Source organism: Pimephales promelas, chromosome 1, assembly GCF_988280905.1.
Source record: "Pimephales promelas chromosome 1, fPimPro1.hap1.1, whole genome shotgun sequence".
Classification (NCBI taxonomy): domain Eukaryota; kingdom Metazoa; phylum Chordata; class Actinopteri; order Cypriniformes; family Leuciscidae; genus Pimephales; species Pimephales promelas.
In genome coordinates, this window is record NC_142769.1 from 7,611,581 (window position 1) to 7,626,638 (window position 15,058).

General features: G+C 37.0%; 1 protein-coding gene across 1 annotated transcript in view; it reads right to left on the minus strand.

The window, feature by feature from the left end:
- Positions 1-15,058, minus strand: part of LOC120477827 (adhesion G protein-coupled receptor A3) — a 52,745-nt gene that overhangs the window by 16,193 nt on the left and 21,494 nt on the right. The window contains exons 3-6 of the mRNA XM_089121703.1: positions 10,373-10,444; positions 7,799-7,870; positions 3,049-3,120; positions 2,574-2,734 (exon numbers count right to left, since the gene is read on the minus strand). Of these exons, the coding sequence (XP_088977829.1) occupies positions 2,574-2,734; positions 3,049-3,120; positions 7,799-7,870; positions 10,373-10,444 (377 nt within the window). The remainder of the gene's footprint in view (positions 1-2,573; positions 2,735-3,048; positions 3,121-7,798; positions 7,871-10,372; positions 10,445-15,058) is intronic.

Here is a 15,058-nt window from a genome sequence, read left to right on the forward strand (position 1 = left end):
TGTAGTTCTTGCACAAGCTATGGTTAGAAAGTCCAAAATCAACATAAATGGGAGGCCTGAACCAAGGCTGAAGATCTTTTATAGCAGGATTACTTTGCTTTTGGTGTAGGAGAGTGTGTTGGTAAAAGAACAGAAAATCATTCGTTTTGGGACATTTTATTAAATTATTAGCAAATATGTAATTTTTCTTTATCAGTTTTTATCTTAGAATACAGATAAGGTACCTAATGTGCAATACGTCATAGGTCATGAAAAGCCGATTTCATGCTCCACAGCGTCATTAAAATATTACAAAATAAGGCACTTAATCTAGTTTCTGTTTGCACACATGAGTGGGAAGGGAGCTAACAATGTATGTGGGTCAGGTGTTGCCTACATTGTTAGCAGTGCTGTTATTCAGAACTAAACTTTATTTAACTATTTAAAATTGTTGAACATTTTTAATTGAAATAAAGCTGACACTTTAAATATATATAAATATTTTTAAATGGATGAAAAATCCAACAAAAATATTAATAAATACTGTAATAGTACATACACACATTATGCAACATATATATACACAGTATATATAATATACTATGTATACACATTACATTACAAAAGTAACATTAAAAGAAAAACCTGGAAATATAAAGAGAAAAGTTCATTCAAATTATTAATAAGAACATTAAATAGTATACAAATGACCCTAAAATAAAATAGATAAATAAATGACATAAATATAGAATATGTAAATGTAATAAATAAATATGATACTGTATATACACAGAATATATACAGTATGTATTATATATACACACACACACACAGTATAATAGTATATAAATAATACAAAAATAACACTGATTTCTAGGACAAATCTCAATAAATATTTATTTTTGAATGATACATTTAGTTTAATATATTTAAATAAATTGTTATTAATAAATGCATTTATATTTAAATAAAAAAATACAAGAATATATATATATATATATATATATATATATATATATATATATTTGTGCTGTCAAACGATTAAAATATTTAATCGCGATTAATCGCATTAATGTCATAGTTAACTCACGATTAATCACAATTAATCACACATTTTTATCTATTCTAAATGTCTTGATTTATTTTTGTCCCATTATTTTTTTCTCAATGTAACTCTGTCCATCAATAAAAGGGTGAAAGAAATACTCACGAGGTGCTGATATTGACGAGGGGGTGGAGAATTCGCATCAGCTGTGTGTGTGCTTGCTTGACCATTTGGCAACTTTTTAAAAGTAAACTTTCCATTCAGAATCTTTGGCATCCATTTCGGCATCTCGCACTCGTGTGACTCGTCATCTACTCAAAACGTAACTTTAACCTACTATTTGGCCGGCTTGCACACCTAAACAAACGTGTGCGGCGTCATGCCTGTTGTTTTGTTTCCGGTCTAGCTAGATCCAATTGCGCTTTGGTCGGCGTAGCAACAAAACATCCTTGCGCAGCGCAAGCCATTGAAATAAAACTACACCGTTTGCTAAGCCAAAAAGACTGTTAATCGCGCGATAAAAAAAGTATGCCTTTAAAATGGGTTTGCGTTAACACCATTAATAATGTGTATATACTGACATATATTTTAGGGGTGTAACGATACACGTATTCGTTTTGAACCGTTCGGTACGAGGCTTTCGGTTCGGTTTTCGGTACGCATTTTTGAACAGAACGGTTCGTTGGACCATTTTTCCTGCCGACCAAATTGTCGTTATTTCAAATGTAGGCGCGTTGCGCGTGGCAAGCGCGCTCATAATGTAAGAGACGCTGGCATGACCACAACATTAAATGGCAAATGTAAGCAGAACGAAACTGAGCTACTCGTTATTGTGTGGTTGACGGGCCGTTTATCAGTTTGGACCAATGCAGCGCGAGCCGATCTTCATCATCTGCACTGTTAAAATACAGCCAAATCCAGTAAAGAAAACATTTGAATTCGCCACTGAAGTAATAACATCGCTGCGAGATCTAGTTATTAACGGATCAAACCGCACTGACAAGGAAACCAGGAGGAAATATTGTGCCATGAATGAACTATCCAGTGTCCAACAGATCAGCAACATTCACCATGGATTTACTGTAGTAACACTAACTGTAACCATGGAAGTTTGGAAGGAATAGTAGGCTATAATGCTTTCAAGTATAATCACGTCGGTTTATTTTGACATTATGAATACAATTGCTGCCCTCAAATCAAATGTTAATCTGAACTAAAATAAACCTTTGTTTATAACTACTACAATATTACATTTCATTTTGTCCAAGGAACTTTGTTTAATATGCTCCTAAGAAAAGTCAAATATAGCTTCATCATTGCTCAAAGTTAAAAAAATATCATACTTTATGATGTTAGTTTTAATAAAAATATGATAAAAAAAAAATTAAAATCAAGGAAATTTCTCTGCCATTTCTTTCTTTTTGTTGTATCGGAAACGTACCGAACCGTGAAAAGTGTATCGTATCGAACCGAACCGCATAAATACAACAGAAGTCAGTGTAACATCTCCAACAAGACAGATAACAAGTGTGTTGAAGTGTATTCTTACCACAGGTGAGCGTTTCAGGCCTGAGCGAGGTTATTAGCTGACCCTGTAGGGAGCGAGGGAACGAGCAGTGAGTTTCCTTCACCCCTACCGCCTTATCTTTGATCCAGACCACCAACCATTGCAGGTTACAGTCACACAGAAGATACGGGCTGTCGAACTCCCTAAAAATGTATGCAGCAGAAATTATAGTATAATTATAGTTTAGATAATATCATAAGAACATTCATTTCTACAGAGTGTGGGTCAACAAATCCATTCAATTTAGACTGGGGTCTGAGTGTAAACTCTGAATGATATGCCAAGTGTGCCAAAGATATGCCATGTGTCATGAGACTTCATCTCAAGTGTTTAAGTTGATGAATATGAAGTTTGTGAACACAAGCACTAATAAACTGCAATCTGCATTTTTATTTTAAGTATTGCACATTGGAATCTTAACATATGTAAATAATGCAAAGTACAACAAACCACTTACAGTATTTTCAAAGAGCCAAGGCTGTCGAAGATCCCTTGAGAAAGTGAAGAAAACTTGTTCTCCGAAAGGTTGCTACAACGAAAATGGGGCAGTAATGAGCAAAATATACCATCCTAAATGGAAACTGATGTTAGCATCGTAAGTCATAGTTGTTTTACATCGTTTAAATTGCCCTTAAAGGATAATTCCTGTATTTAAAGGATTAGTTCACTTTTGAAAAAACTTTTGCTGATAATTTACTCGCCCCCATGTCATCCAAGATGTCCATGTCTTTCTTTCCTCAGTCGAAAAGAAATTTAGGTTTTTGATGAAAACATTCCAGGATTTTTCTCCATATAATGGACTTCAATGGGAACCGGATGGTTCAGGTCCAAAAGATAGTGTTAATAACAGTTTCAGATGCAGCTTCAAATGTCTTTAAACGACACCAGACGATGAATAAGGGTCTTATCATGCGAAACGATCGGTTATTTCAATGCTTATTCCAAAAATGTAACTTTTCTAAGGACAAATGCTAGCCTTTCTCCATTCTGTGAGGCGCGTTTGCAACGTCACGTAGTACGTAATTACGTTCAAAAGGTCACGGGCGACGTAGCCGGAAGTACAGAGTCAGAGTGTTTACAAGTTGAACGCATAGGTTGAACGTGAAAACTAACTCAAATGCCGTTTACAAAAAAAGGAATTAAAAGGTAAAACAACGATGTCGGACGATTTTAATTCTGTACTTCCGGCTACATCGCCCGTGACCTTTTGAACGTAATTACGTATTACGTGACGTTACAAACGCGCCTCACAGAATAGAGCTAGGCTAGCATGTAAATTATGAGTAAATTATAGGGTGAGTAAATTAGGGTAGGGTAATTAGCTAGGGTGAGTAAATTATCAGCAAAAGTTTTTTTTAAAGTGAACTAATCCTTTAACACCTATTTTGAGTCTATTTTGTAGTTTGTTTTGAATGAAATAGAGTGGTGGACTTAGAAATTGACAATGGGTCCAGTCTCGACTTTTTGACTATTTTAGAATCACCTGTGACAGGTTGTCTATGGGCATGCACAAAGATGTCCATAAAACAACCCTTAATGTTCATTTTCAAAACTGTGCAACTCACCGACTGGTTGGTGGTGTTCCTTGATGTTCCAAAACAAGTAGCGTAGCGAAATACCGTTTCTGTCGTGTTTTATTTGTTATTTTTAAAAACGCATTGATGTCTGCTGGAGGACTCGGTAGGAAAACGGAAAGGGGTCTTTTTACATTTGGTTGACTTTTTTTACGGTGAACTAGACACCGTGTTCCGTACAGCGTCCTGGTTGTCGCCATCAAGTGGTCGGGAGTGTGCTAACGCTTCAGACTCAAATATTGAGCAGAAGTTTATACGCGGTTGTGAGGTATCAGAATAAATAGTTCCACTACAGCAAACCACACGGATTGAAAGCATACACTGCTCCAATATATTTGTTTTTAATCATCAACAAACACCACCAACCACTCGGTGAGTTGCACAGTTTTGAAAATGAACGTTAAGGGTTGTTTTAAGGACATGTTTGTGCATGCCCATAGACAGCAAGTCTAACGCTGTCACAGGCGATTCTAAAACAGTCAAAAAGTCGAGACAGGACCCATTGTCGAAATTTCTAAGTCCACCGCTCTATTTCATTCAAAACAAACTACAAAATAGACTCAAGGTGTTAAATACCGGAATTATCCTTTAAAGGTGTAGTAAGTGATTTCTGAGAAACACTGTTGAAATCAACCCAAATCTGTGAATCTGTGAAACATAGCAAAAACTATTTCTTAAGTATGGAGCAGAAACACCACAACCGTGTCCTTTTTCAGGCCTTTTCGCTTTGGTGTCTCCTGCGCTGTAAAACTTTTCTAATATGAACACAGGTCCTAAAGCTCTTGCCTGATCATAACCCCTATTTTTCCAGTGATATTCCTCGGACCTTTTCTCTTGTGTAATGTCCCTCCAGTCATCTCTTTCTACAGTCCTTCTTCAAATCTCCCTCTTGCTCCTCCCCCATCACGAGCAGACACACTACTAAAGTAGTGGTACTAAACAGGTCCGAACCACTTTCAACAGTGTTTCTCAGAATCGCTTACAACACCTTTAAGTATCTTGAATGATGAATAAAATGGAATATTGTTCATCTATTATGATGATTGCAACAGTCTGTGAAGATTGAGCTAAATTATTTAAATATCTCATGAACACTTTCTGATATGACAAATGTCATAGCTCCTGTTTGATATGAGAAAAAAACCACACAAACTTAATGACTGTAATACTAGTCCAATTTATTCAAGTGGGATCCATTAACATGTTAAACTAAAAAGCCTCATTACAAACTGTTTTTTCCCCGTAAACCCTTGACATCACATCTGTTTGGGATGAAATCTGTTCAGTGCTTCAACTGCTGTCTTAATTGAAATGACTGGATAAATTATAATCTTCACCTTCACCTGGTGAAGACGATGCTCACTGTTACACGTGCAGCTGTCGCTACACCCATGGGAAGTCAACGTTAACACGCTCATCTAACAACATCTGTTATGAGTTTCAGAATTCTGTGAAGGGTAATTAGGCTAATGAATCTCAGCCAAACACCACCAATGACATTTGCGTTCTCATCACAATATAATAATAATAAAAAAATATCTGCATATAAACAGACTGTTGGATAGATGGACAGACAGATAAATGGATAAACACTTTAAATTCACAATGGATTATACACAGATGAGCCAAAACATTATGACCCCCTGCCTAATATGCTGTTGATCCTCCACCGCTTGCTGCCAAAACAGCACCAACTCACTGAAGCATGTACTCTAAAAAGACCCCTGAAGGTGTCCTGTGGTATCTGGCACCAAGACGTTAGCAACAGTTCTTTCAAATCCTTTAAAATTGGGAGGTGGAGCCAACATGCATCAGAATTGTTGGACCAGAACATCCTACAGGTGCTCATGCTCAATCAAGATTGAGATCTGGGGAATTTGGAGGTCAGAGCAACACCTTGAACTCATCATCCTCCTCAAATATTTCCAGAACAATGAGTGCCGTGTGCCAAGGTGATTTATCCAGCTGAAAGAGACCACTTCCTCACGGCAAGACATTATCATGAAGGGGTGTACCTGGTCTGCAAAAATGTAAGTAGGTGTCACATGTCAAATTTACGTCCACATGAATGGCCGGACCCAGAGATTCCCAGTAAACCATTACCCAGACCATCACACTCCCTCCACAGGCACAGTGCACCCTAGGTGCCATCACTTCCCCATGTAAAAGGCGCACTAGTACATGTGACGTAATAGAAAATGGTACTCACTGGACCAAACAACCTTTTTTTTCAATGTTCTAAAGACCAATTAAACACTAATGGGCCCATTGTTGGTGCTTTTGATGGTGGTCAAGGGTCAAAGGCACACTCTTACGCAGCCCTATACACAGCAAAGTGCAATTTTGTGCGACTTGTGCCACAGTAAACCTTCTTTCGGCTAGGACCAGACGGGTTGCCCACTGAAGCTAAGCAGGGCTGAGCCTGGTTAGTACCTGCTGAGAAAACCAGGTTGCTCCTGGAAGAGGTGTTAATGGTGTTTATTATGTATGTATTTGTTGTGATTTGGCTGCTACCTTGGCCAGGTCTCTCTTGTAAAAGAGATTCTGAATCTCAATGGGATTTCCTGGTTAAATAAAGGTATAAATAAATAAAGAGGCCAGCAGGGGGTGCTCACCCTGTGATCTGTGTGGGCCCCAGTATAGTAATGGGGACACTATACTGTCAAAAAGCACCATCCTTCCGATAAGACGTTGAACCGAGGCCCTGACTCTCTGTAGTCACAAAAAAATCCCAGGATTTTTCCCAGTCTTTCGAAGGAATAGGGGTGTAACCCGTCCTCTTTGGCCATCCTGACCAAATTTGCCCAGTGGCCTCTGTCCATCGTGGCCTCCTAATCAAACCCATACCCATATCTATATCTATATCTACATATCTATCTACCTATCTATCTACCAATCTATCTACCTATCTATCTACCTATCTATCTATTTATCTATCAATAGGCTTCATCACGCTGTCTCCTTTCCACCAGTAATCTGGTGTGTGGTGGGAGTTCTGGCGCAATATGGCCGCCGTCGCATCATCCAGGTGGATGCTGCACATTGGTGGTGGTTGAGGAGATTCCCCCTTCTATGTAAAGCACTTTGAGTGCAGAGAAAAGCAATTTATAAAATGTAATGAATTATTATTTTTCTTTGCCCTCGTGCATCAATGAGCCTTGGGCACCCAACAGCCTGTTGCCGTTTTGTGGTTTGTCTAATTCTCACCACTGCTGACCAGGAACAACCCACAAACCATGTTGTTTCAATGATACTCTGACACAGTCATCTGGCCATAACAATTTGGCCCTTGTCAAAGTCGCTCAGATCTTTATTCCTGCCCGTTTCTGCTGCATCCAAAACACTGATTATGACTGACCGTTTGCTTACCATCTAATATACTCAAACACTTAATATGTGGCCTTGTTAGAAAATTATCAAAAATGTTTGCTTCTATGAGTGGTCTCAAATGTTTTGGCTCGGTATATTACATTAAAGAGGGTGAAATGTATGTTTGATTCATTTTACACTAAAAGCATGTGACCATATATAACCCATCTTTCTATTAAATGTGATCCATTAAATATAATAAAATTGATTTGAGTTTAAAAAAAATTTCTTTAAGCTCAGAGTAGTAACAAAAACATTACTTACAGTTTAACAAGGTTTGTGAGACCTTTAAACACATCCACATGGAGGCAGCCGATCAGATTTTTGGACAAGTCTCTGCAAGGTACAAAAGATAAGAAAGTGTTGTTTGGCAACTCGTACAGGCACTACTATATAGAATTTCTTATCTGGGTTTGTCAAAACATTTAAAAAAATTACAACATAATTTTAATTGAAACATAAAATACATACAACCACAAACAATTTGCAACATCTTCAAGTATTTTTTATATTTATTTTTCTGAATGCCTAGCTGTTGAGCTTTAAAAGAGCAGTTTTTCCCATTGATTGATAAGCACAATTTTAGCTGTAAATGACACCATAACTTATCCCAACAGTTCCACACTGGTCTTGATCAGTGTTATTTTAGTATTTATTTTATATAGAATTAGTATATACTATATTGTATTATATATACAATATATACACCTTTAGGAAATTCTCATCCAGCTAGTGCCTATATTTATACAATATTGACAGCCAAACTACCATTACATCCCAGACAAAACAACCATTAATGTCAATCTAGCAGTTGTCCCAGCCTTCGTACATGACACAACATGTTTTTGGCAAAGGTCTCTAAACCCCATCTAATCACTCACTTTAATGTCAAGCCACATTTTTCAGACATACAAGCACAAGACAAAAAAAAAAAATAGCACTTTGATTTTGATTTATCACAAGCTTCCTTTCAACATCAAAAAGCACATCAATATGTGATGGGGTCCTGTGTACATTTGAGCAGTTAAGATTGGAGAATGATAATAATGGAAGAATTAGGCATAAATCTTAGTATGACATCTACGTAATATTATTAATTATAACAGATAATACAACATGTTTATTTTTAAAGAATAATTCTTGATATCTGTTCTTTGATCAATTATGAATTTTTTTTGTTAATAAAAATGACGACAAAGATGTATTTTAAGAGAACACTTTTTGGAAATCAATATACTCAATATCTAAATACATACTCAAGATAATTAATGAATGCATTTTCTAATTAGCATCAGCCATTTCTTTTTAAAGTTCAGGACACTTAGACATTTTCTTCTCTGAAGTTGGCAAAGTAACTAGGGTATAAAACTGTGAAAAAATAATCTTGTACAATCTCTCAAAAGTTCGGAAGACAGCTATTCTTTTTCAGGGGAGCTGCATACTTCTCCATTCAGCCAGCCAAAGAGCAGTTTATATTGGCAAGAAGTGAGTCATATTACACAGCCACGCCATGCACGCAAACCCTCTGAGTGTGTGTCTAAAGAACGTATATAGCCGAACACTCACCACATGTACATACTTCACTCCGCACAAAACAAGGAACAAACTCTCCTTTCTTTCTCCAAGTCTCTTGCTCTCAACACACACACACACACACACACACACACACACACACTAAAGTAGATAGCATCAGTCACGCCGTGCAGAGTGCTGTCTGGACATTGTCCATCTGGAGTGAAGAACTGCAGAAAGATGAAGTCTTATTTCCGTGGTTGCGCACACCCAACAGTGAAAACGTTTTTACTTGAATCTGAGCGTTTCTGCAAGAGAGGTGTCAACCAGATTTATTTTAGTATCACTGAGATACTATTATTGTTTTTATTAATATTCTGAATTTGTTTTATTTTTATAAATGTTTCAATAATTTTTTTCAATCAACTTATAATAATTTTGTTGTTTTTGGAAATGAAAATGAGAAGTTACCTTGGCAATTAGCAAAAAAAAAAAATGTGTGTATATATATATATATATCTATCGCAATTAAATACACATGCTTTTATAGGTTTATATTTAGTTTATATATTTTATAAATGTAACAATTTCACAGTTACTCTCCAAATTAATGTAGAGACAACATAAAGATAGTATATTTTAAATACTTAAAAAACTTACATATTATGAATGAAAGTCAGCATCACTGATACTAATACAGCTCTTGACGTCTGGATAATGATTGATATATATATATATATATATATATATATATATATATATATAAAGCAGAGGCTCAGTTCTTTTTATATTTTGCATGTTCTTACAACAAAATATTCTGGGAGCAATGAAAATTTTGTAAAAAAAAAAAAAAAAAAAAATCCAAAATGCTGGTGGTGGCTGGCAACTTTTTATTTTTTAAAATGCTGGCGGGGAAAGGATTAAAAAAATAATTCGGATTCATTAAACATTTTAAATAGACTGCGGCAATTAACATTTGTCAGAGTAAATTACATGTTATTTTGTTTATATGTCTGTTCAGAAAGGTGGGAGAATAGTAATCTCTATTTGAATAATAAAAAAAAAAAATCATGAAATCTCAATTTATCCAGAATCGTGAAGCTCTATAGCATTGTTTTTCAGAGAAACAAGTGTGTGAACTTAGCATGTTTTCTAAATATAACATATTTTAGTATTTTAGTACACTCAAAAAATACATTCTGTATGCAGCACCTTTAACGTTTTTGATTTCAAATATGTTTTTTTATGGTGTTAGTTTTTGTCAACTACAATAACCCAGTTGTCGTCAACACATTTTACAGTCTAGAAAGACAGAATGATACTTACAGTCGTTTGAGGGCGAAAAGTCCATAAAAAGCTCCTGGTTCAATATGTGTGATTATGTTGTTCTTTATGTCCCTGCGAAGAAAAACAGTTTTAGGCAGTGAACATTATCAAACACTTCCAAAAAAAAAAAAAGGCCTATGGATAATTTCAAACATGAGCTAAACTGAGCCAACCCAACCCTATAATAACAGGTTATTCAAAACTCAGAAAACATGCCAGTGGGTATAACACTCAAACCGTTTGATGCTTGATGTGCCGTAGCCGTCAAGCCATAAGTCAATGCACACCCCTTAATAAATCATTCTTTTAGCAGTATAACGTAACATGAGGATTGGAACCTCTTCAAACGTAATAATTCAATCTGCAAAATGAATCCATTTAGGTAATTCAATAATATCCTGATGTACTGCACTATATTATGCATCAATTATAGGAATTGACTGTAAACGACCACTGTTCAAACTAAGTCTATAGCAGAAACTGACAGACGGCTAGTGCTTAGAGGCTCATTAAGTGCCTTGAAACACAGCATTATTCAATGTGCTGACGTAATTTCCACTGAAACAGGAGGACAAGGCGGGACATATCGAACAGCTCCTCCCCCTTTTTTAAACAGCCAATGGTGTTTTGATTCAATCACAGTTCAGCCAGAGCTATTGAGCTCATCAAAGCCACATTTGACAACCACAGTCTATGAGTCTAACAGATTCCCCTTTTAGATTAAATATGAAACTATTACCAAAGTCTTTTTAGGCAAGCCATGCCACTCAGCCGCCATCTTGGAAACGCCTCCGGGCAGCTATTTCAGACTGAGGCCCCGTCCACACTTTTTCTACTTTTTCTATTTTTTTAGACCTTTTGCTACGTTTGCACCTCCCGTCCAGACTAAAACGGAAAAAAACGAAGACCTAAAACTGAGAAGTTTTGAAACGCTGCAGCTCCGTTTTGCGTTTTGAATCTCCGGAGAGCGTTTTAATGTAGACGGGACAAAACGTAGGACTTCAGAAACGCTGACGCAGGGGCTGACGCTTGGGCTGACGCTTGGCTCCATGATTGGGTGTTATCAGTCATGACGTATCCTTCCCTGATTCGTCAATCCCCGTTTACACCAGCACGCGCATGCCCAGTGTTGGTGAATGGTCACATGATCCGCGTTTCCAGTCGTTTTAATGTGGACGGAGATCATTTCTAATACGCAGATAAAACGCTGGTGTGGACGGAGATCATATTCGTTTTAATTCTCCGTTTTTAAACGAAAACGCAGTAGTGTGGACGGGCCCCAACAAGACCAGGCTCCTATCTAAATGAATGGGCAGAGAATAAGATCTGCACTTTCACTGGTGAACATGATATAAAAACTGCTTGTATAGAAACAGCAGTAAAATATTATAAAAAGCGCTGAAAAAATTTGATGACTTTGCCCCAAAATAAAGTTTAAAAGGCCTTTTCCCCCATAGGTTACACGTTTACTACGTATGGGGTTCTCGTCTCCGCTGTTGCAAACATCAACTGTCCGCATGTGTCGGTGGAACCAGTCGCTAGGCTAACATGTTTACCGGCTTAACTGTTAAAAACAGACGATTGGCTTTCCAGGCCAGCGGGAGGGGCGGGGCATGTGCATAAAACCGCCATCTTTGCCATTTTTCACAGGTTTTTTCCTATATAGTTGTATTGAGGAAGTGGCATGTCTCTATATAAATTGTCTAGCATTACTAAAAAAAAAAAAAAAAAAAACTGAAGATGTTTTGTTTGAAAATTATGTCATGTTGGTGCATGACACCAGTATTATCTCTTCTACTCGTCAGTGCTGCTTCTAATGTGGAGTGTCTAACCGTTTCTCCTCCATCGCTGAACACATATCTTCTAAATGCAAATTCTGTCATTGTTTTTGAGCATGCATATTGATACTAAAAGCCAAAAAAAAAAACTCAATTTTGATTTCATATGGACTTTAAACTAGTGCCTTTACCAGCGCCACTGACTGAACATTAAATGAGTAAGCATGCAACAATTGCAGGCTCCAACAAAGGCGGGTGAGCTCAAAGGCTCCCGTCACTGATACCCAGATCCCACACCTGCGCTAGTCAGCCAGCAATGTTCAAAACATCATCACAGAGTTCCTGCGTCAAAGGCGGACTAACCATGCGAGGCTCTTTGATGTCGTGCCATTTGTGGTTTGAGAGTGGAATAGATGAGCACACAACACAATACGGCAAGAGAGAAAGAAGGTAGACTAAGGTCATATCAATGATTATAGGATTTCTGAAGGAAGAACAACATTTCAAAATCCATCAATTTCCACCAAAATATTAAGCAGTACAACCATTTTCATCATTGATAATAGAGGTGGGGGAAAATCAATGAACATCTTTACAATCTCACCAGTTCAATGGCAAGTGGCGAGTTTTTTCTGTTAATTATTTATTTCGGATTCATATTGAATATTTTTGGTTTCACAACGTTAGACATTTTTTTTTTATCCGATTCCGACACGTTTGTATCTGGCAACCCGAATGTTGCAACACAACTGAGTCTGTGATTGGTAGATCGGTAGAGGGTGACGCATCAGAACAAAACACAACTTGACAAAATCAACATTAGTCAAGGGCTGCGACTTCACTTTTTAAATGACAATATCCTGGCCTGACTACTGTTGTCAGTGGTGTATAGGGTTGGGTATCGTTTGAATTTGAACGATTCTGATTCCGATTCCTTGTTTCGATTCCGGTTCCTAACGATTTTAGCTCAAAGTTTAGCTAACCTTGCTAACCAACGGCCTTATTGAAGGAAATACTCCTTCTGTAAAAATACTCCTTTTGTCACGAATTTTGCATTTTGCCGAGATTTCGTTATTTTTAGAAAAGTGAAGCCACACTTTGGATCGCCGACGTAAGGTACTCATGTTCGACTCGCGTGGTTATGCCAACACTTCCGGTAGACGCTTCTTCGTTGGTGTTGTTCAGTGGTTTCTTCTTCCGCTCGGCGGACTGTGAATATCGAAACTAGGAATCGAAATTTTAACTTTTGAACGATACCGGGAAAAATGAAAAGTTAGTCTCGGTTCCAATCGATACTCGATTCTCGATACCCAACCCTATTATATACGTATTTGAAATGAACATGATGTCTTAATGTCTAGTGACATATCAGGGAAAATTTATGATTAGTTGAAACACATTTCTTGCACACAGCTCCTTTAATGTCAAGCAAACGTGGAATAGCACATGGAAAAGCTTTTTTCTTTCCGTGAGAGACACTTATGAGAAGAGCTGGCGGAGCTGCAGGTCACAGTGGGCAGTTCTCTGGAGTGGAAAGGCAAACACACGTTCCAGTGGCACTGCTCATAACCTTTACACAAGGGTTGGGGGAGCGAGAGGGGAAAAGGGGGAAATGGAAAGCTCAAACGTCTCAGGATACATTAGGAAAGGCCTTTTAAAATAGAAAAACATTTTTCAAACTTTATACGTCTAGTCAAATTTCAACACAAATATGCTGGCTCTTCGGCATTGCCTGAAACAATATTTTGGTATTAAAAAAATAATTTTATGTTGCTTGATTTATTCTGATGATTTAACTTAATGCAAGTCTTCTTAAAGGAAAACTCAGACGCAAATTGAACCTTTGGTCTAATAACACATTGGTACCTAGTCAACCATTCTCTGAGATTTGTTTTCATGATAATCGAATGTAAAGAGTTTTATCTCTAAAAACTGTTTAGCGTATAAAGCTAGTATATCGGGCAAAGAGTAACAAAAAAAAATGTTAGTTAATAATACCACCAACAAGGCTCAAAATAGCCCCACAACGAACCACATTAAAGCCTGACCGATAAAGGATTTTGAAGGCCGATACCGATATTTGTTGGTTTTAAAATCCGATATTCCGATATATCGGCCGATATATTTTTTATTTTCAGAAACGCACAGCAAAACTATTAACACATTTCCCTAACATTAGCTATTTGTAGTTATATATGAGTTTTAACTAAATTTTCCATAAATAAGCCATAATTTAACAATGGATAACGTCATACTGCAAATTGTAAAACATACATTTTCAATATAACAGGCCAAGGAGAGATCCGTCTCATTGCTATAACTGTCACGCGCTTTTAAAGAAATACTTAAGTCACATTGTCAAAAGTTAAAAGGACAATCAGTCAACTACACTGTAACAACGTAACGTAATTAATACTAGCTAATTCCGCTTCACTCTCAGCTTATTTAACAGCAGCAAAACCGGACATGATAGTCACAAATTTTGTCATGCTTATTTGAGTTAAGAGAACTGATGGGGATGTTCTTTTAATTGTTATTCAAGCAATGTACTGTAAGTCTCGTGACCAACTCAACGAGTGTTGCCAACAGGGACTGTTTAGAGTGCCCTCTGGTGGACAAACTATACAATTCAAACACTTATAACATGGTTCAAGCGTGTTTTGTCCGTTTTTATTTTATTTTTTAAATATTAATTTATCGGCCATTATAACTGCCGATTCCGATAGTTTGGAAAATGCCTAATATCGGCCGATAATATCGGCCTGCCGATCTATCGGTCTGGCTCTAAACCACATGCAAACCGAAGCATAGAAAACTTTGTAAGAGCATAGCCAGTTTAATAAGACAATATTTTATAAAGACAGTACACTTCGCGTATACAGGCAGTAGACATGTTTAGAAATCGGTC